Source organism: Dromiciops gliroides, chromosome 3 (genome assembly GCF_019393635.1).
Source record: "Dromiciops gliroides isolate mDroGli1 chromosome 3, mDroGli1.pri, whole genome shotgun sequence".
Taxonomy (NCBI): Eukaryota; Metazoa; Chordata; class Mammalia; order Microbiotheria; family Microbiotheriidae; genus Dromiciops; species Dromiciops gliroides.
The window spans coordinates 664568542-664589329 of record NC_057863.1 but is presented as its reverse complement, the minus strand read 5'-3'; the positions used below and the strand labels follow the sequence as shown (position 1 = coordinate 664589329).

The 20788-nt window shown below is 43.0% G+C and overlaps 1 protein-coding gene across 4 annotated transcripts; it reads right to left on the bottom strand.

Annotated features, from left to right (window-relative positions):
• Window positions 1–1679: 1679 nt before the first annotated feature.
• LOC122751853 (zinc finger protein 260-like) lies at window positions 1680–19842 on the bottom strand. Of its 4 annotated transcripts, none has more exons than XM_043999060.1 (5): window positions 19710–19842; window positions 14930–14999; window positions 12364–12490; window positions 11639–11734; window positions 1680–5153 (listed from the first exon to the last, which is right to left on the bottom strand). In XM_043999060.1, the coding sequence occupies exons 2-5, from the start codon at window positions 14960–14962 to the stop codon at window positions 3223–3225; spliced, it is 2187 nt and encodes a 728-aa protein (XP_043854995.1). In that variant the 5' UTR covers window positions 14963–14999; window positions 19710–19842; the 3' UTR covers window positions 1680–3222. The 4 variants fall into 4 exon arrangements, with proteins under 4 accessions (XP_043854995.1, XP_043854994.1, XP_043854996.1 ...); XM_043999059.1 differs by lacking the exon at window positions 19710–19842 and adding an exon at window positions 19550–19676; XM_043999061.1 differs by lacking the exon at window positions 19710–19842 and adding an exon at window positions 19550–19594 and having other exon boundaries at window positions 12364–12513.
• Window positions 19843–20788: the final 946 nt, after the last annotated feature.

The window sequence follows — 20788 nt, the reverse complement described above, 5'->3', positions numbered from 1 at the left end:
TGCTGAAAGGAACTTGTTGCTCAGTCATTTTCAGTCAGCAACGAGTCTCCAGTTAGGGAGTTTCTTGGCAAAGGTACAGGGGTAGTTTGCCATTTCCTATTCCAGTTTGTTTTACAAATGAGGAAACTGAGGCAAACAGGGTTAAGTGACTTGCTTAGGATGACACTGCTACTAAGTCTGAAGCTCTAGTTTGCTATCATTTTTTTTTTTTTTTGCTGAGGCAATGAGGGTTAAGTGACTTGCTTAGGATGACACTGCTACTAAGTCTGAAGCTCTAGTTTGCTATATTATTATTATTTTGATGAGGCAATGAGGGTTAAGTGACTTGCCCAGGGTCACACAGCTAGTAATTGTTAAGTGTCTGAGGCCGGATTTGAATTCAGCTCCTCCTGAATCCAGGGCTGGTGCTTTATCCACGGTGCCACCTAGCTGCCCCCTAGTTTGCTCTTATGTGCGTTTATGTGTCTGAACAGAAAATTGCCTATAAGGTTAATCTCTGCAAAACCATGACAAGGGTGAACCTGATGGATTCTTTTTAATTTCCAAAATGGTGACACAGGGCTTGAATCAAAGTGGAGGCCACGTTATGTCCTAAAGGCCCCCCTCTTTCCATGTGGAAGCTACTAAGAGGAATTTAGCATGATTGATCTGTTATATACTAGTACTTTCGAAATTTTTTGTAATAGGATAGCTTAAATTTAGGAATTGTTTAGAATGTATATTTTTAAAAGTCTCTGATCATTGAACCACACTGTCTTTAAGAACAGCCTTTGGCTTTAATTTACTTAACTCTGGTCAATTGGACCACATCCTGTCTTTGTTAAGACTTTTGGAGGGCGATAAAGCTGTGCATACCCTTTGACCCAGCAATACCACTTTTGGGTCTTTTTCCCAAAGAGATCATGGAAAGGGGAAAGGGACCCACATGTACAAAAATATTTATAGCTGCTCTTTACGTGGTAGCAAGGAATTGGAAGTTGAGGGGATGCCCATCCATTGGGGAATGGCTGGACAAGTTGTGGTATATGAATACAATGGAATACTATTGTGCTGTAAGAAATGATGAGCAGGAGGAGTTCAGAGAAACCTGGAGGGTCTTATGTGAGCTGATGATGAGTGAGATGAGCAGAACCAGAAGAACATTGTACACAGCATCATCAACATTGAGTGTTGACCTACTGTGATGGACTATATTCTTCTCACCAATGCAATGGTACAGAAGAGTTCCAGGGAACTCATGATAGAAGAGGATCTCCAAATCCAAGAAAAAAAAAAGAAAGAAAGAATTGTGGAGTATAGATGCTGAATGAACCATACAATTTCTTTTGTTTTTCGTGCTGTTGTTTTTCCTATTTTGAGGATTTTCATCATTGCTCTGATGTTTCTCTTATAACATGACTAATACAGAAATATGTTTAATGTTATTATGTGTATATATAACCTATATCTGATTACCTGCTGTCTAGGGGAGGGGGGAGGGAGGGGAAGGAGGGAGAAAAATCTGAAATTGGAAAGCTTGTATAAACAAAAGTTGAAAACTATCTTTACATGTAACGGGAAAAAAAATACTTTATTAATTAAAAAAAACTTTTGGGCTGGGGCAGCTAGGTGGCTCAGTGGATAGAGCACTGGCCCTGGACTCAGGAGGACCTGAGTTCAAATCTGGCCTCAGACACTTAACACTTAATTAGCTGTGTGAACCTAGGCAAGTCATGTAACCCCAATTGCCTCACCCCCCAAAGAAAAAAAAAAGACTTTTGGGCTACAAAATCCTTTGGGGGGGAAAAAAGACTGCTGTTTTTCTCATAAGTTTCTAAGGTATGGGGGGACATCTCAGGTCTTTAAAGAAAAGTAATAAAGAAATTACAAACATTAGCTGGGAAACTCACCACTTTATAAAATGTACTATGTGAATTTACGGGTAAGTCTTTTTCTTTTAAAGTGCTAAAAGTATTAGGCCTTTGAAAATTAACATGTTCCATTTATTGTCTGATAAGACATAATGATTGAACCATACCCAGCCCCTGCCCCCCCCCCCAGTTTCAGGAAGCACGTGATTATTTATTTATTTGTTTGTTTATTTATTTTGCAGGGCAATGGGGGTTAAGTGACTTGCTCAGGGTCACACAGCCAGTAAGTGTCAAGTGTCTGAGGCTGGATTTGAACTCATATACTCCTAAATCCAGGGCCGGTGCTTTATCCACTGCACCACCTAGCCACCCCTAAGAAGCATGTGATTTTAAGGTTTCTGTGTAAAAGTATATACGACTGAATTAAGAACACCTGATTGGTAATTAATTGGTTTGGTTTCAAATATTTTTTTTAAAAATCCAAATATTGTTTGAAGGTATTATGTTTGTAAAAATCCTTATGATATAATTGGTGAATGATTGTATCAGCTATGGTGGAAAAGGAATTTCTCTTATATCTGGATGTCAAATTTAAAAAATTTCTGTTAAAATGGGAAATCTGAGTTTACCTATGTTTGATATTTAATCACCTTAAAAATGTTCCCACTGGGGGTTTTTTTATATATTTTTCTTTTTTTAGTGAGGCAATTGGAGTTCAGTGACTTGCCTAGGGTCATACAGGTAGTAAGTGTTAAGTGACTGAGGCCAGATTTGAACTCAGGTACTCCTGACTCCAGGGCTGGTGCTCTATCCACTGCACCAAATAGCTGCCCCTGTTCCCACTGTTTTAAGGAATTCTGAAGGCACTATACCTATCCCAATTCTTTTGTTCGTTATTAAGCATCTTATAGCAAAATCCATTTGTGTAATACTAACTTAAGGATGAAAAGCATCTGACATTATGGGACTCATGTTAATCTGAATCTAATTCCAAGCATGTTCATTGAGAAATACAACTTATTTGACATGCACTCTTGCCCCTATAAGTTCTTTTTTTTTTTTTTGGTGAGGCAATTGGGGTTAAGTGACTTGCCTAGGGTCACACAGCTATTAAGTGCTGAGTGTCTGAGCTCGGATTCGAACTCAGGTCCTTCTGACTCCAGGGCCAGTGCTCTATCCACTGAGCCACCTAGCTGCCCTCTGCTTAAGTCCTTTTTGATTCTTGCCCTTGCCACTTTAAGCTCTCCTTAAAGTCATCCAGGCTCATGGCTTCAATCTCATGGCAAAGCCCATGATTTTCTTACACTATATAATAGAAATTCTCAGATGGGAAGTAAGAGATGGTTATTGCCTGAAGGTCTGACCACATTAATTATATTTCTAAGATTTCTTTGCAGTGTGGATTCCCTTCTGTGCACAGCAAGACTGGAGCTGCATCTGAACTTCTTTCCACACTGATTGCATTCAAAAGGTTCTCTCCAGTGTGGATTCTCTTATGCTTATGAAGACTGGAATTCTGTGTGAAAGCCTTTCCACACTGATCACATTCATAAGGTTTCTCTCCAGCATGGATTTTCTGATGTCTAGCAAGATTAGAGCTCAATGTGAAAGCCCTTCCACACTGATCACATTCATAAGGTTTCTCTCCAGCATGGATTTTCTGATGTGTAGCAAGATTAGAGCAAAATGTGAAAGTCTTTCCACACTGATTACACTCATAAGGTTTCTCTCCAGTGTGGATTCTCTGATGTGCAGCAAGACTGGACCTCACTGTGAAAGCCCTTCCACACTGATTACACTCATAAGGTTTCTCTCCAGTGTGGATTCTCTTATGCGTCGTAAGATGAGAACTCTCTGTGAAAGTCTTTCCACAGTGATTACATTCAAAAGGTTTCTCTCCAGTGTGGATTCTCTTATGCTTAGCAAGAGTGGACCTCTCTGAGAAAGACTTTCCACAGTGATTACACTCAAAAGGTTTCTCTCCAATGTGGGCTTTCTGATGGTAAGAAAGACTGGAAATCTGTGCAAAAGCCTTTCCACACTGATTACACTCATAAGGTTTCTCTCCAGTGTGGAGTCTCTGATGCTTAGCAAGAGTGGACCTCATTGTGAAAGCCTTCCCACACTGATTGCATTCATAAGGTTTCTCTCCAATATGGGCTTTCTGATGGTTAGAAAGACCAGAAATCTTTGCAAAAGCCTTTCCACACTGATTACACTCATAAGGTTTCTCTCCAGTGTGGATTCTCTGATGTGCAGCAAGACTGGAGCCTGCTGTGAAAGCCTTTCCACACTGATTACATTCATAAGGTTTCTCTCCAGTGTGGATTCTCTGATGTGCAGCAAGACTGGAGCTCACTGTGAAAGCCTTTCCACACTGATTACATTCATAAGGTTTCTCTCCAGTGTGGATTCTCTGATGTGCAAGAAGATGGGAGCTCTGTGTGAAAGCCTGTCCACACTGATTACATTCATAAGGTTTCTCTCCAGTGTGGATTCTCTTATGCTTAGCAAGATTGGAACTCTTTGTGAAAGTCTTTCCACACTGATAACATTCATAAGTTTTCTCTTCAGTATGGATTCTCTGATGCACAACAAGATGCCATACCTGTGTGAAAGTCTTTCCACACTCATTACATTCATAAAACTTTTTTCCAGTGTGAATGTTCTGATGACTAATAAGATCTGAGTTTGAAGCAAAGGCCTTTCCACAATGATGACATGCATATCTTTTCATTCCATGGTCAAATGCAGCATGGCAAGGAAGAGATGAGTGAAGGGAGAAGGTTGCTTTACATTCATTGTATTCAACGGCTTCCTTTCTACTGTGAATTTTCTGAAGAGTAATGAGCTTAGAGCTCTGACTGAAGGCCTTTCCATGTTTGTCAGCTACATAAGGCATTTCTCCAGTGTCACTTTTCTGATGTCTAATGAGATCAGAATTTAAATTTAAGGCCATTTCCAGATGATTACCTTGATCCATTTGCATTTGTAGAGACTTCTCATGAGCCTTTAGTTGTTGAGGAAACCATTTATTATCTTCACTGTCCTGAACACCTTCATTCCATGAAATCCTTCTCTTACTGTTATTTAAGACTGAAGACTGTGTGAAGGCCTCTCCAATTTCACCAAACTCCCAGATACTCTTAGTATTTTTATCCACCTTGGTATTAGAGCCACAGATGTCTCTCAAACTGAAGTCACAGGCACCATTTTTACTCTGAAATCTCTGATAGAAACATTCTTCCACAACAATGTCCACCTTTGTAGTCATCTCCTTCACTTCAAACCTGGTCTCTGCACCTGAAGGAATCAATTATGTATTAACAGAAAGACAGATACACCTAAATATGTTCTGTTCTCTAATGGCGTCATGGAAACTCATTCATATTCTACTTCCTCAGTCAAAATGAAGAATTTTCCATTTAAAATAAGCAAAATCAATCTTTGGAAACACCTGCAAGATGGCTTATTTGATTTTGTAAATAGTATTTTCTTTTTTCCAATTACATGTAAAGGTAGCTTTCAAAATTTATTTCCCATTCAATTTTGAGCTTCCAATTTTTTCTCCCTCCCTCTTTTTCCTTTCCTCTCCTGAAGATGGCAATCAATCTGATAGAACTTATACATGTGGAACCATGCATATACATTTCCACATTGGTTATGTTATGAAAGACACAGGACAAAAGGGAAAAACCACTTTTGGGAAAATTTCAAAGTCCCAGGGTTAGACAAAGAAAGTGAAAAGAAAATAGGTTTATTGAAAGAGGGATCCTTCCTCACGGTAAAGCTGGAGCTATCAAGACTTTCCACCATATTGGTTAAGCTTGGCTTTCCAACTTCTCTCCAGCTCTGACTGGTCCCTTATACTTCAGAAGTTACTATTTTAGCTATCTGACCTTTAAGCTGATTGATTTCTATATATAACCACAACTGGAAGTCAGGTAGTTGAATATTTGGTTTAAGTTTGTAGGCAAGTTAGCATTTGCCTTAGCTCCTTTCTTTCTTTCTTTTTTTTGTCCTTTATTTTTTGGGGGGCAATGAGGGTTAAGTGACTTGCCCAGGGTCAAACAGCTAGTAAGTGTCAAGTGTCTGAGGACAGATTTGAACTTAGGTCCTCCTGAAATCAAGGCCAGTGCTTTATCCACTGTGCCACCTAGCTGCCCCCTTAGCTCCTTAAAATCTATCATACTTACTTCATTATCATTTTAAGCTACTAAAGAATATCTAAATCTTTTAAATCACATGTAGTAGTGTATAAACCGATTAGTATTACTGTTAAATCACTCATATTTAAGGGGTGGGGAAAAATCTCACACTATGAGAAAGAGAAAACAGAAAAAAAAAGTCAAAATAGTATGTCTCAAACTTTTTTCAGATTGCATATTTTTTTCTTTGGAAGTAGAGAGGGGGCAGCTAGGTGGTACAGTGGATAAAGCACCACCCTGGATTCAGGAGGACCTGAGTTCAAATGTGACCTCAGATACTTGACACTAGCTGTGTGACCCTGGCAAGTCACTTAACTCTCATTGCCCCACCCCCACCCCCTCAAAAAAAGAAAAGAAAAGGAGGTGGAGAGCATTTTCCATGATGAGTCCTTTGGAGTTGTCTTAGAGCATAGTATTGCTGAGAACAGCTAAGTCTATCATAGTTGATTATAGCACAGTGTTGCTGTTACTGTGTACAATGTTCTCCTGGTTCTGCTCACTTCACTCACAGTTAAGTATTTCCAGGTTTTTCTGATATCTGCCTGCTCATCATTTTTTAAAATAATGATAGGATTTTATTACATTCATATTCCACAATTCATTCAGCCATTCCCTAATCAATGGGCATTCCTTCCCTTTCCAGTTATTTGCAACAGCAAAAAAAGCATCTACAAATATTTTTGTACATGTAGGTTTCTTTTTTATGATCTTTTTGGCATACAGATTTAGTAATGCTATTGCTGGATCAAAGACTGTGGAGTTTTATTGCCCTTTGGGCATATTTACAAATTGCTCTGCACAACCGTTGTGTCATGAAAATTTCTAAGTCTGAGGAAGAAAAGAAATAGTGAAGTCTCCAAGCTGTAGAAATATAGATTTACTGATAGGGGGATCCTGTCTCACAATAAAGCCAGTATCAGGTTTAGGACCCAGAAACATAGAGCAGTACCGGTCTAAGATTTTTACACTACTATGAGGCTTAAATGCTTATATGCCTTACTATTTTTAAACAATCTCCTCCCATTTTACAGTCCACCAAGAAACATAATAAAGTCAATCAAAATAATATACAGACTATTGCAGACAGTCAACAAATGAACATATTGCCATGAAAATGGGACAGTCTGACTTTTTAATTTGTCTAAAAAGAGATTCACAGAATCAAACAATTGTGAAATTGTCTATAATAAGTATTGTCAAGGCTGAAGTCAATCTTGTCTTCATTTAACATTTTATAAGCACTGCTGCCTTATTTGCTCTATAAGAAATACTTAAACAGGTTAAATCACAATTTATACACTATATGCTGATTATTAAATCATAACTTGTAATATATAATATTGATTAAGTCACTTATACCTTAAAAAAACATCCTATATCAAAGGGTTGGGAAAAATTTCACTCAGTTGAATCAGTTCACAACTCTACCAACAATGCATTAGTGTTTTAATTTTCCCACATCTCCAACAGTTATTTTCCTTTTCTGTCATATTAGCCAATCTGAGAGGTGTCAGGTGGTACTTCAGAGTTCTTTGAATTTTTATCTCTCTAATCAAAAGTGATTCAGATTTGCATTTCTCTAATCAATGGTTCAATCTGAAAATTGCCTGTTCATATCCTTTGATCATTTCTCAATTGAGGAATGACTTGCATTCTTATAAATTTTATCTAGTTCCCTATATATTTTATTTAACTTTTTTCTTTTTTTTTTTGAAGTATCACCTCACACCTTTCAGATTGGCAAATATGACAAAAAGGAAAATAATAAATATTTGAGCAGATATGGAAAAATTGGAACACTAAAGCAATGTTGGTGGAGTTTCGAAATGACCCAACCATTTTGGATAGCAATTTGGAACTATGCCAAAAGGGCTCAGGGACTATGCATACCCTTTGACCCAGTAATGCCACTACTAGATCTGTATCCCCAAAAAATCATAAAAAAGGGAAAATGACCCACATGTTGAAAAATATTTTAGCAGCTCTCTTTGTGATAGCAAAGAATTGGGTATTGAGGGGATGCCCATCAATTGGAGAATGGCTGAACAAGTTGTGGTATATGAATATAATGGAATACGACTGTGATATAAGAAATGATGAGCAGGAAGATTTCAGGGGAAAAAAAAGCAAACAAACAAACCTGGAAAGACTTAAGTGGACTGATACTGAGTGAAGTGAGCAGAACCAGAACATTGTACACATTAACAGCAACATTGTGTGGTGGTCAGTTGTGATAGACTTAGCACTTCTCAGCAATACAGTGATCCAAAACAATTCCAAAGGATACATGAAGAAAAATGCTCTCCACATCCAGAAAAAGGACTGTGGAATCTGAATGCAGATTTAACCATAGTATTTTTACTATTTTTTTCTTTATTGAGTTTTTCTCTTTTGTTCTGATTCTTCTTTCACAACATGACTAATATGGAAATATGCTTAATGTGAATGTACATATATGACCTATATCAGATTGCTTGCCATCTTGTGGAGGAGAGAGAGAGGGAGAAAATTTTGGAGCTTAAAATCTTATTAAAATAAACATTGGGGGCAGCTAGGTGGTGCAGTGGATAGAGCATCAGCCCTGGACTCAGGAGTACCTGAGTTCAAATCCGGCCTCAGACACTTAACACTTACTAGCTGTGTGACCCTGGGCAAGTCACTTAACCCCAATTGCCTCACTAAAAACAAAACAAACAAAAAAATAAAATAAAATAAACATTGAAAACTAACAGAATAGAATATCATGGGGAAGGGAATAGGATGGAAGGGAAACAGTTAACAATAGTAATCACGAAAAAGAGAAAAGGGGGAAAAATTGTACAAAAAATATTTATAGCAACTCTTGGTGGAGGCTAAGAATTGAGAATCAAGGGAATGTCCATCAATTGAGGAATGATGGAAAAAGCTTTGTTATATGATTGTAGTGGAATGGTCTTGTGTTACAGGAAATGAAAAACAGGATGATCCCCGAAAAACCTGGAAAGACTAATGAACATCAATGTATAGTGAAGTGAGCAGAGCTGGGAGGACATTGTGCATAGTGACATCAGTATTGTTTAATGAGTAATTGTGAATGACTTAACTACTCTCAGCAGTACAATGATCCAAGACAATCTCAAGGAACTAATGAGGAAGCTTACTATGCACCCCTATAGAAAGAACTGATAAAAAGAACACTTGTGGATTGTACATATATAACCTGACTGTGATCTTGTGGAGGGGGGAGGAAAGGGAGAGAGGGAGGGAGGGAGAAAAATTTGGAACTCTAAATCTTATGAAAATGAATGTTGAAAACTACCCTTACATGTAACTGGAAAAGAAAATAAATGTTTGTTGCTGGAAAAAAAAAAGTAAAACTAAGGGGTCAGAGGAATGCATTGAGACAGAATGGAAAGGGAGAGGGGGAATGGGGTAAAGTATCTCACATAAAAGAAACAAGAAAAAGCTTATGGAAGGGAGGGGAAGATGGGGGAGGGGCTGGGGAGTGAGTGAGCCTTTCTCTCATCAGACTTGGCTCAAAGAGGGGATAACATACACACTCAATTGGGTATAATAATGTCTTACCCTGCAGGAAAGTAGGAGGGGAAGGGGATAAGAGGGGAGGGGTGAAAGAAGGGAGGACAGATTGGGGTGGGGGCAGTTAGAAGTAAAACACTTTTGAGAAGGGATAGGGTAAAAAAACCGAAAATAGAGTAAATGTCATGGAGAGGGAGTATGATGGAGGGAAACACAGCAATAGTAACTGAAAAAAAATCTGAAGCGGGAGACAAGAGCCATGTAAGATGATGATGATGATAAAACATGGTACTTTACTGGGCTATTGTGAAGAAAATTCTTTCTCAGGTATAAGGTACTGTATAAATGTTATCTATTATTGTTTTTGGAATAATCAACCTAGTGGGTTTATTGTAAGGAAATCTCTCTATAAAGTACTATATAAATGTAGTTTACTATTAAGAAAATAAAAAAGATGAACAGGATGCTATCAGAAAAACCTGGAAACACTTACATGAGCTGATGCAAAGTGAAGTGTACTGTATACAAAATTACAGCAATATTGTAAGATGAACTTCTGTGAATGACTTAGATTTTTCCAACAATACAATGATCCAAGACAATTCTGAAGAACTCTACAGAGAATGAACTGATGGTATCTGAACTCAGATTGAAGCATAATTTGTTAGTTGCTTTTTCTAAAGTTTTTATTTCTGTTTTCTTTCTCAACCTGACTAATGTGGAAACGTTTTATATGACTACACATGTACAACTTTTATTGAATTGCTTGCATTCTTAAGGAGGAGTGGAGATAGAGGGAGGAAGAGAATTTGGAACACAAAGGTTAAAAATTGATGTTAATATTTGTTTTTACATGTAATTTAGGAAAAAAATTCTAAATAATATAAAATAAATTTAAAATGATTTAATGGCACCTTATGGAGTAAAGAATTGCCATGGTATGTTTGCCATATATTTTTCCCATGGAACAACAAGTAGATGCTTGTTTGAGGCATTAATATATTTCACTGTGTAGTGATTTCCAACCCTTATGATTAGGCACAAAATGATGTTATTACAAAAAGACATTTGGTCGGTACCACTGCTTCAAGTCTCTCATTCTAATCCCCCACCCAACTATCAAATTCATCTACTACAGGACACTTCCAATCATGTCACTGCTCACTCGATAAAACATCCTATTACCAGGATCAAATATAAAATCCTTTGCTTGGCTCTTAAGGCCCTTTATCATCAGCCCCTCTCTGACCGACCCACTCTTTTTACTCCTTACTCTCCTTCCACATGTGTAATCATCAGTGACACAGGTTTCTTTGTTTCTTGACCCGCAGCATCTCCTGACTACAAGTTCTCTCTGGATGCCCCTCAAGCTTGCTCTGGCTTCCCTGAAGCGCCACATAGAATTCCTCCTTTTATAGTAAGTCTTCCCCAGTCTTTCCTACCCATAGGGCCTCCCCTCTCTTGATTATCTCCAATTCATCCTGAATATATTGGTTTTGTAGATAGTTGTTTACAAGGTGTCTCCCTGGGGCAGCTAGGTGGCGCAGTAGATAGAGCACTGGCCCTGGATTCAGGAGTACCTGAGTTCAAATCCGACCTCAGACACTTAACACTTACTAGCTGTGAGACCCTGGGCAAGTCACTTAACCCCAACTGCCTTACCAAAAAAAAAACACCACACACACACACACACACACACACACACACACAAATAAAACAACTTGTCTTCCCCATTAGACTGAAGTCCTTGAGAGCAAAGCCTATCTCTTGCCATTCTTTGTCTTTCTGGTGAGGTGCTTAGCAGCGTCTGGAACATGGTTGGTGCTTAATAAATGTTTTCTTTTATCACTACAGGGGAACTGAAAGGCAAGTCCCCTGTATTATAGGTGAGGAAAGTGGGGCTGAGAGGATCAGTTCCTTCCCCAGGATCCCACTGCTGAAATGGGTCTAAAACCCACTTCCACATCAGACCTTCCTGCCCACAAGTCTAGCACTCCCTGCACCACAACACTCAGAGACCTCTTATGAGAGCAACCCTCAAACACCTGCTTTTATGTCACTCACCTGGACAGGAGCTCCTTGCACCTTTTTCTTCTACCATCCCTGGTGCTTCCCCTTCCTGGAAAGGGGAAGGCAAATCTTCTCTAGAAACTGGAAATCCTGGGAATACAGAGTAAGGAAAGAATGAAAAGATACAATTTACTCCTCTTGAGGGAAAGGAGACACGCAAGCAAAGATGACAGGATGGTTCCCAGGGTATTGCTTGTTGGGATCTCTGGAGGCAGACGGACATCACCCAGCCCACTGGGAATCAGAAAACTCCACCTTTATTCCCCTCTTTCCTAGAAGGACGACAGGCACAATGACTAGCTTCCATTACCTAGAAATTAGAGGCTGCTGTAGTGCAGGGGTAAAAGCCCTGTGCCTGCAGTCAGAAAAACCAGGTCAAACCCATGTCAGACACATGGTAGCTGTGACCCCTGGGCAAGCTGTGTAACCTCTGTTTGCCTCACTTCCCTCAACTGTGAAATGGGCTTAATAATACTAGAAAAATCGTAGGGATATTGTGGAGACCAAATGAGAGTGATTCTAATACACTTTGCCCAGTGCTGGATATAAAGCAGGTATACATAAATGGCTATTCCATTATCTTCCTTTCCCAACATCTGGACTGGAATTTGAGGGAACAAAGAGGGAAGAATCAGGACAAACTTGCTAGGCCTGGCAGGATGAGGAGCAGGGAGCTGCCATGTGAGTAGCTCACAGTCACCAGGGGCAAAGGTCCTTACCCACAGAGAGCAGGGTCTGGACATTCTCCAGCATGACCTCCTTGTACAGCTCTCTCTGAGAATGGTCCAAGAGGCGCCACTCCTCCTGGGTGAAATCCACAGCCACATCCTTGAAGGTCACCAACTCCTGAGCCATCAAAAGTCCCATCACTTACAAGAGAACAAGAATTCACAATTCATCTAGTCCAACCCTCATCGACACAGAGAAGAAACTGAAGCACAGAAGGGAGGGCCCCAAAGCTCCTTTAATCTTGATGAGAGTCAGAGAGAACACTTGACACCATGTCTAATAAAAGCCCAGTGGAATGTGGAGAAAACATCTATATCTGAACTGAGAATCATGATGGAATACTAAATGTTAAAGTGAAGAAAAGTTACATACTGTAATATTGAGGGATTGGGGTAACATGGGGTATGATATGTTATAACCAAAATAAATCTTATTTCTTTGCTTTATGATTGTTTTCACTAGTTTATAGAATATATTCATTCATGTTAATATTTAGTTATATAGAAATAAGAGTACCTGTGATGAGGAAAGGAGAACTCATTCATTTATAAAAAAAATACATTTTTATATATATATTTTTTTCTTGACTGGGGTTTGAGATTGAGCTAATTCATATATTAACTATTTATGAAAAAGAAATTCTCTCAACTTACCCCTAAAACGTTAGAACATTTGGGACCAAGAGTCAAGACAAACAGTTAAGAAGCAGACTGATGAATAACAGACAAGAGAGCAGCTACATCTGCAAGTCCTTTGATACTTGGGGAGGTTCCTCTATTTGTCCAATCTGCTACATGCAGAACCAGAATTTGGCCAATGAACTTGGTTTTTGATGCTCTTCCATCTCTAGTAGAATGATAGGATCAACTTTTTTTATCACCCACTCTGGGAGGGTGTCACTCTCTTGAAATAATAAGTAAATAATTCTCAGTTTATGGTTTGCTTGTAACTTTTACTCCCTTATTCTGGCTGTCCCTACCAAGGACCCTAACAAATCTCCCAACAGGATCCCGGGAGATGTTTCTATGCCTCCAACACATAGCAGACTCCAAATATCCCTATCCAGTCTTCTTGCACCTCAGTCCTCTTCTTCTCCCTGACCCAGCGACACAGGCCTCCTGGCTGAGCCTTGACCAAGACTCTCCACAGCCTGACTCTGTGCCTTTCCAATAGCCGTCTCTCACGTTTGCACTGACCACCCTCCTCACCTGGGCCTCCTGGTGGCCTGGGACGAGGGATCCCAAACCCTAAGGAATCATTAAACTTTGCCAAGGGAAAAGCCCCTCTGCCCTCTCAGGAATGTGGTGTGGCTGAGCACAAAGACCCTGGTCTGCAAGGAACAAAGGTGATGTACTGATAAGGATGGGTTATCCCACCCAGGCACTGCTTCCCCTTTGTTTCCCTCACGGCTGCTTTGCACACTGCTTTTGGTTGTAAACATACAAAAGACCAGGTCTTCTCCTACCCAGGGGGACAGTTTTCCCACAGTGATTCTGTCCCCTGGCCATATATACCTCTCTCCTAATGCATCTCTTTTCCTTTTACGAGATTTGTGATCAGCCTCCAATGTGTGGATGAGCTAGCTGGTCCCCAGATCCAGGTCACGAGGCCCCCTCATTAAGGTGCTGAAATCCAGGAAAAGTCAACAGACAAGTAAAATGGAGGGCTGCTCATTTGGCTCTTGGATTCCCCAGGTGGGGTGTACACTGTGTTTTTTTCTCTAACAGGAACCTCAAACTCACTAGGCGCCCCCACTGTCTGGGGTCTGAAGAGCCAGGCAACTGCCAGATTTTGTTCTTTAAAATCAGAATACCTCCTGACTGGAGAAATGCTTAGGTTTTTGTCAGCACCTACCTGGAGGCAGGTGTGGTCATCTGTCCCTGTGGTCTAGCCCAGGCCATAATAAGGGACAAGCAGAAAGCATTCCCTATGATCCTTCCCCCTGGGCATATCCTTAAAAAATGGGGGGGGGGGGGAAATGGACTTAGGTACAAAGAAATGAATGATTTTCTATTGCCTCCAAACCTTTGGGTGAGCTAGACCCAGATCCAGGCCACCAGTCTGCCCCACACTGGCTTCCTTCACATCTCAGCAAAATCCTCACCTTCTGAAAATGAGCTTTGTCTGGTCCCTGGCACCGCTTGGGCCTTCCCTCTGAGGGGGCCTCCCACACATACTGTAGAGACTTTGTGTGGACCCAGCTGCTGCCCTGTTATCTCCCAAGGAGACACTGAGCCCCTTGAGGGCAGGGCCTGTTATTGTTTAAACCTTCCTTTGCATCCCCAGTAGATTGGCACAGTGCTTGGCACAGAGGGGCCACTGTCTAAATGCTCATTGACTTGACCTAAGAAATGACAAATGAGAGAGATTCAGAGAGACCAGGGAAGACTGGGGTGGCCTGAGGCAGAAGGAAATGAGCAGAACCAGGAGGACAATGTCTGCTCTGCTGACAGCCCTGCAGAGGACAATGTACATGTAACAGGATAAAGCTTCCTGGGCTCTGCTGGATTCCACCTTTGCTGATGCTAGTCAGGTCTGGGGATGGGCTGCACTCACCTGGGATGAGGGTCTCTGGGTCCCTGGGGCCATCCTCTCTGGTTCCAGTTCTGGTTGTCTGCAAACTGACCTGGGGAGGGAGAAGGGTCTCAGAGTTGGGGAGACATTGTCCTTGCCTTTTCTTCCTAGGGTGCACACTGGCCTACCTGGAATTACAGAGTTTGAAGTCTCAGAACACTTACAAAGGCCCTCCCCTCAGGGGAGAGACTCTAACCAGAACAGGAGGACAGCAGGGAGGGTCAGGGTCAGGCTTGGACCTGAACTTGGTGTGAACAGAAGAGGACTTGCCACCCTCTTAAACTGGGGTTTCTAATATATGTGTTTGTTACTTATAATTAGAAGCTTTAGCACCAGTTTGGGGGCATTAAGCATGTATTAAAGTATATTAGATATTAATTTTTGTTGTTGTTTTTGTTTGTTTTTTGGTGGGGTTTTTTTCTTTTTTGGGTGAGGCAATTGGGGTTAAGTGACTTGCCCAGGTCACACAGCTAGTAAGTATTAAGTGTCTGAGGCCGAATTTGAACTCAGGTCCTCCTGAATCCAGGGCCGGTGCTCTATCCACTGTGCCACCTAGCTGCCCCTATATTAGATATTAGTAAAGAGAGAACACATGGAGTTCAGAAAGTTCAGGAAGCCCTACATACCTAGGATAGAAGAGTCAGAACAAAGTGCTCTCACCACCTCAGAGTCTCAGGCCAAAAAGGAAGTTCCTGTGTCCCTGAGAACTGAAGCTCCCTCTGGATCCAGGTGAGAGGGGGGGGGCCCCTACACACCACTCCAAGCTAATTGGCTAGCATCACCCAAATCCATTGGTTCACTGGACTTGAGGACAGTCCATGAGCAGATCAGGCCTAGGTCAGAGAACCCTCCCTCTGAGGGCCAGGTTCTCAGGCAGGTGTGGTTTCAATCAAGTCAACTTCAAGTGAGTCAATCAGCAAAGTCAATCCAATCACTCTTAATATAATCCCCTCAAGAGAGGGGCCTCTGCATGTTCTAAAATCCATTATTTTCAGCACTTGAAAGAAAAAATGAAAGGCAAAAAGAAGCAGTGAAACTGTAATACTTGGACATAACAAGAGACCACTAGGGCAGAAATTAAAAGGATAAATAAGAAAGACGATTTAGCCCCTAATTAGCTACAGGGAGATGGGGCCAAGACAGAGGGAAGACTCAGGGATGGCTTCTAGGTTGCTAATGTGGAGGAAATGGCTAGGTTGCCAATGAGAATTTGGGGGAAACAGCTTCTCCCCCAATAGAATGACCCTGGAGGTCAAAGAAACTGAACTGTCTTACAGGATTATGTAAACAGAGAGAGACCTCAGGGAAGCCTCCAAAAACTGGGGAGTCGCCAATAAGATCTTCTGAGGGAATTAACCAGAGACCCACCTCCTCTGGCCCCACCAGATATTCTGAGCAAGAGAAAACATCCCCATTGAAACAACCTCTGCAACTCCTGAGAGGAAGGTTAACATTCTCCCCACATCACCCGCCATTCTGTCTCTATACCCAACCAGCCCAATGAGCAAAGTGGCTGCCCAGCCTCCCCAGATGGACTGAGGCTGTGTAAAACCCTATTTATGCCTCTACTTCCCCTTGTTCCCTTGAGATGCTCCCCACAGGGCAGCTGCCAGGGAGCTGATGCTACTTTACCTTCAGGCAGGGATTCCATCTAGGTGGGCCTGGGGGCAGGAAGAACTGAGTTCAAATCTGACCTCAGACACTTTCTCTGTGTGACTCTGGGCAAGTCACTTGACCTGCTTGTCTCACTTTCCTCAACTATGAAAGAAGGAGAATAATGGCATCTACCCCAAAGGCTGCTGTGAGGATTCTATTTCCCAAGTGCTCAGCAGTGCCTGGCACCTGGGTGCTAGAGAAAGGCCAGCTCTGATTATTCTTACTACTGTCCAGGAGGTTTTGGGGACCTCTGGGCTGAGCAATTCCCCAACACTGACCTAAACTTGCTGAAGGAACAACAATGATTGTCCTCTGCACCCCAGTGCAGTGTCTGAGACATACAGATGAGGAAACTGAGAGGGCAAGACATCAAGTCACTTAAGAGAGGTGATAGCCATGTGAGAGAGGTTTGGACTCAGGTCTAGCTGACTGAGGTCCAGCACTACCCACTGTACCACCCAGCTAGTTCCCTTCAGAGAGATGACTGAGAACCACTTCAGAAAAGCAGGCCCAGGACTGAGGGAGAGTTACCCCCATGGGGAGTGAGGTGGGCAGGTAGAGAAGGGAACCAAATCAGACCAGAGGAAGAACTTATAGATCCCCTGGTTATGAGTCCAAGAGGCAGGAGAACCAGGACTGGTGACAATCTCCAAAGGACAAGTGTTTATCCATCAGGTGGGGATGGTTGACAAGAACCATTGCTATAGAGAAGTCAGTAAAAAGCCAATGAAAGGGGCTGGGTCTTGTCAAAAATTAAAGATAAAAACTTGCCTGTCTCCTACCAAAAAAGTAATAATAAACAGATCAGATAAATTAATTTTATAACATCTCCTACCATTTGTTTCCAAACCTGTCCTTCTATGGAAAAAAAAAAAAGAAAACAGATCAGAGAACATGTATGTCTCCTAGAGAAAACAGATCAGAGACAGGGAAAACATAATACCAGTTTATTTGTCCCAAGAAGAAACAAGCATGATTCATGCAGAGACCCCTTCCAAAGGAGCCCACAGACTCCCCCTCTTTCTGTTCACTGGTCACAGGGTGTTGTCAGTCTCATTAGCATAATACAAATCAACCCCAAAGCATGGATGGAAAGAAAAGCAGTTTTAACAATTTCAGTTATAACAAGTATGGAGGAAATACAGAACCACCAGGATAAGATGACAGGATTCCAAAAAGGAGTTTGGCAAGGATGCAAATGCCCAGACTTCCCCATAAGATAGGGAGTTATCTGCTAGCTATCTGGGCTCAGTTTGGAGCTCAGTTGAAGGACACTGTGCTTCTGTTAATCCAGGGTTTCAGAAAATACTTTTGGATACTAAGGCACCTCCATCAAGCCCAGGTGATCCATACATTCATATTAACAATCTTTGGCAATGGGACCACCGCTTGTAGCTGACTGAAGGAACTCTGATTTCCAAGAGGTGGAGAAGGGAGCAGGGGGTGGGAAAGGGAAGGACCATCCCACACAGGGAATCTTTTCTGGGAAATCACCTGTGAAAAGGAAGACAGGGGATTGCTTAAGGATGAAAGGGTTAAGAAAAGGGTTTTTGTTTTGTTTTGTTTTTAAGATGGGGAGTTCTGGGCGTTGCATGTTTTTATATTAGCTGAGTGGACTGAGAGCTGAAAGATGTTGCTCATTTTCAGTCAGGAACGACTCTTCCTGACCCCATTTGGGAGTTTCCTGGCAAAGCTATGAGGCTGGTTTGCCATTTCCTCCTCCAGTTTGTTTTACAGTTGAGGAAACTGAGGCAAACAGGGTTAGGTGACTTGCTTAGGATCACACAGTCAGTAAGTGTCTGAGGCCACATTTGCACTCAGGAAGACAAGTCTCACACACTGTAGCCCAGGTGCTCCATCCCCCCTGCCACCACCCAGCTGCCTCCTTGAAGGGATGACCTGAGTTCAAATTCCACCAAGACCTTGTTATGTTCATGCTGGGCAAGTGAACTTGAGACTCCTCTGTAATAATATGGCTTCTGTCACAGAAACAAAGTCCTTGAAGTACCCCACGCCCTGTATAACTGGGATGTTATAACATCCAATGCAACCCTCAATTCCACAAATTGGGAAAACTAGACCATAGGATTGAACACGGGTTTGCTGCAGATCTCTGCATTCTTCTCCTACTCTTCCCCCTTCCAGGCATGTATTACACTCACCAGCCTTTCCCTCCCTCCCGCAAACAGAAAACAACCCCCAAGCTCTGCTCCCTCCTGCTTGGGGGCTCTCCCCTCCCCCTCTGCCTTAGCTTCCTTCAGGATGGTTCTCAGATCCCCCCTTCTGCAGGCCTGCCCTGGTTTTCTTCCTCCCTCCCCAGCTGCTGGTGCTTCCTCCTCTCAGACTACCTTCCACCTGTGTCCTCTCTACAGGCTTGATCTGAAGAATTGTGTACCTGTTGTCAATAGAGAGTCAGACTCAGGAAGTCAGGCTCCCAGCCCTGCCTCAGACCCAGGCTGTCAGGGCACCTTCCCCTGGGCCTGGGATGTTGCCAAAACCCAGGCTAGCTCAGACATTCAGGGAGCTGGCATCACCTCCCAGGAGTCGGGGCACTCCGGCACCCCCCCCGCCGTGATCTCCCCAATATTCGTAAATTATGTGGCAACCCCCTTATCCTCCCATTAGAGAGTGAACTCCCAGGACTAGGGCTGTCTTAGTCTTAGAATCTCCTGCAATTGACAGGCTGGAACTTGGCAGAGCTACAGTTTCAGAAACTGATCAAGGGGCTATTAATGAGAAACAAAGGAAGACTCCCAAATGGGAGGGGGAGAAGGGGAGGGGACTGGGGCAGGAGAGATCCTGGGGGCGTCATTAGCATTTCTAAGGTTCTAAAGTCAGACTCCCACCCGCTGCCCAGGGAAGGCTGAAGGGAAGGGGCCCCTTGTTTGTTACGGATGAAGACAAGAGGGGGAGCTTCCTGAACCCCTGGGCAGCATCTCTACCCACGTGTCCTCCTGCCTGACTCGGCGGGGGGTCAGCTCCTTGGCCAGCTCTTCCAAGAGGACTTTTTGGGCTCAGGACCGATTCCTCTTCCCTGTCACGGCTTCACCAGCGGCACTTTTATCTGTCGTCCTCCCTCTCGCCCTTTGACCCACGTGAGACAGACCTTTCCTGAAGACCTTCCGGGTTGTCTTAAGCCAGAAGATCGTTTCACTCCATCCTTCTGTAGGTTTAATTTAAGGTAATTTCCAAGGGAGATTTCGGGGAGCTCAGGCAACTTCCGGGTTCCTCTCCGCCATCTTGGCTCCGCCTCCTACAACCTGGGAGGCGTGTCCATGGGCCGCTCCAGCCCCAAGCCCCTCCCAGTCTAAACTCCCCTTAGGAAGGGGATTAGAGAGGAAAGCCCAGGCTGAGAGGTGGGAGACAATGAAAGGGGATTCCAGAGTCCAGGAGTGGGTGAGGGTGAAGGAATAAGCAATGCCAATCCCGTTGACTGGAGCCAGGCTCAGAGATGGAAGGAGGGGAGATGACCCAACAATTCCCTCTGCTTTCTGGGGATGGGTCTGTCACCAAAATGACTTGGATTTCTGGTCAGGGTTGCCAGCACCTGTACTCAGGTAGGCTCCTCAGGGCAGACCTGCTGGCTGGACCTTATTGCAAATTCTGGAATCTGTTCATTGGAGCTGATTTCCTTCCCCCATACACTGGGAGAGGTAAGAGGAATTGAGAAGCAAGCCCCAGTTCCCCTGACCCTTAAGAGGGAGCCACAAGTTCCCTGGCTCCTGGGACCCCGGTCCCTGCCCACAGGGCCCTTAGAAGTGAAGCTGAGCAGGGGCAGAAAGGGGTCACAGCCCCAAGGCTTCCTTAGAACTTCAGCATCTTCTACTTCCATGGCCAGCTCAGTCAAGAAGCCTGAACAGGCCAATCAATGAATAATGAATTAAGCATCTGCTGGGCGGTGCAGTGGTAGAGGACTTGGCCTGGAGTCAGGAGGACCCCAATGGCAGCCAGGAGAACGTTGGTGGTTGGAGCTGGGCTTCCTGCAGTCCCTCAGTGTGTCTGCAGGACTCTCCCAGTTCAGCCTGGGCCCCAGCCTGGGCCGGGCTGGGGGGAGGGCCAGATGAGCTGGCCAAGGGAAATAGAAAACTGAGCAGGGCCTGAGATGGTGCCCAAGGCTGGAGGCCACTTTTCATTGGCCAGCTCTCAAAGGCCCCTGGGCTAGAGGAGAGAAGAGACCTCAGAGCT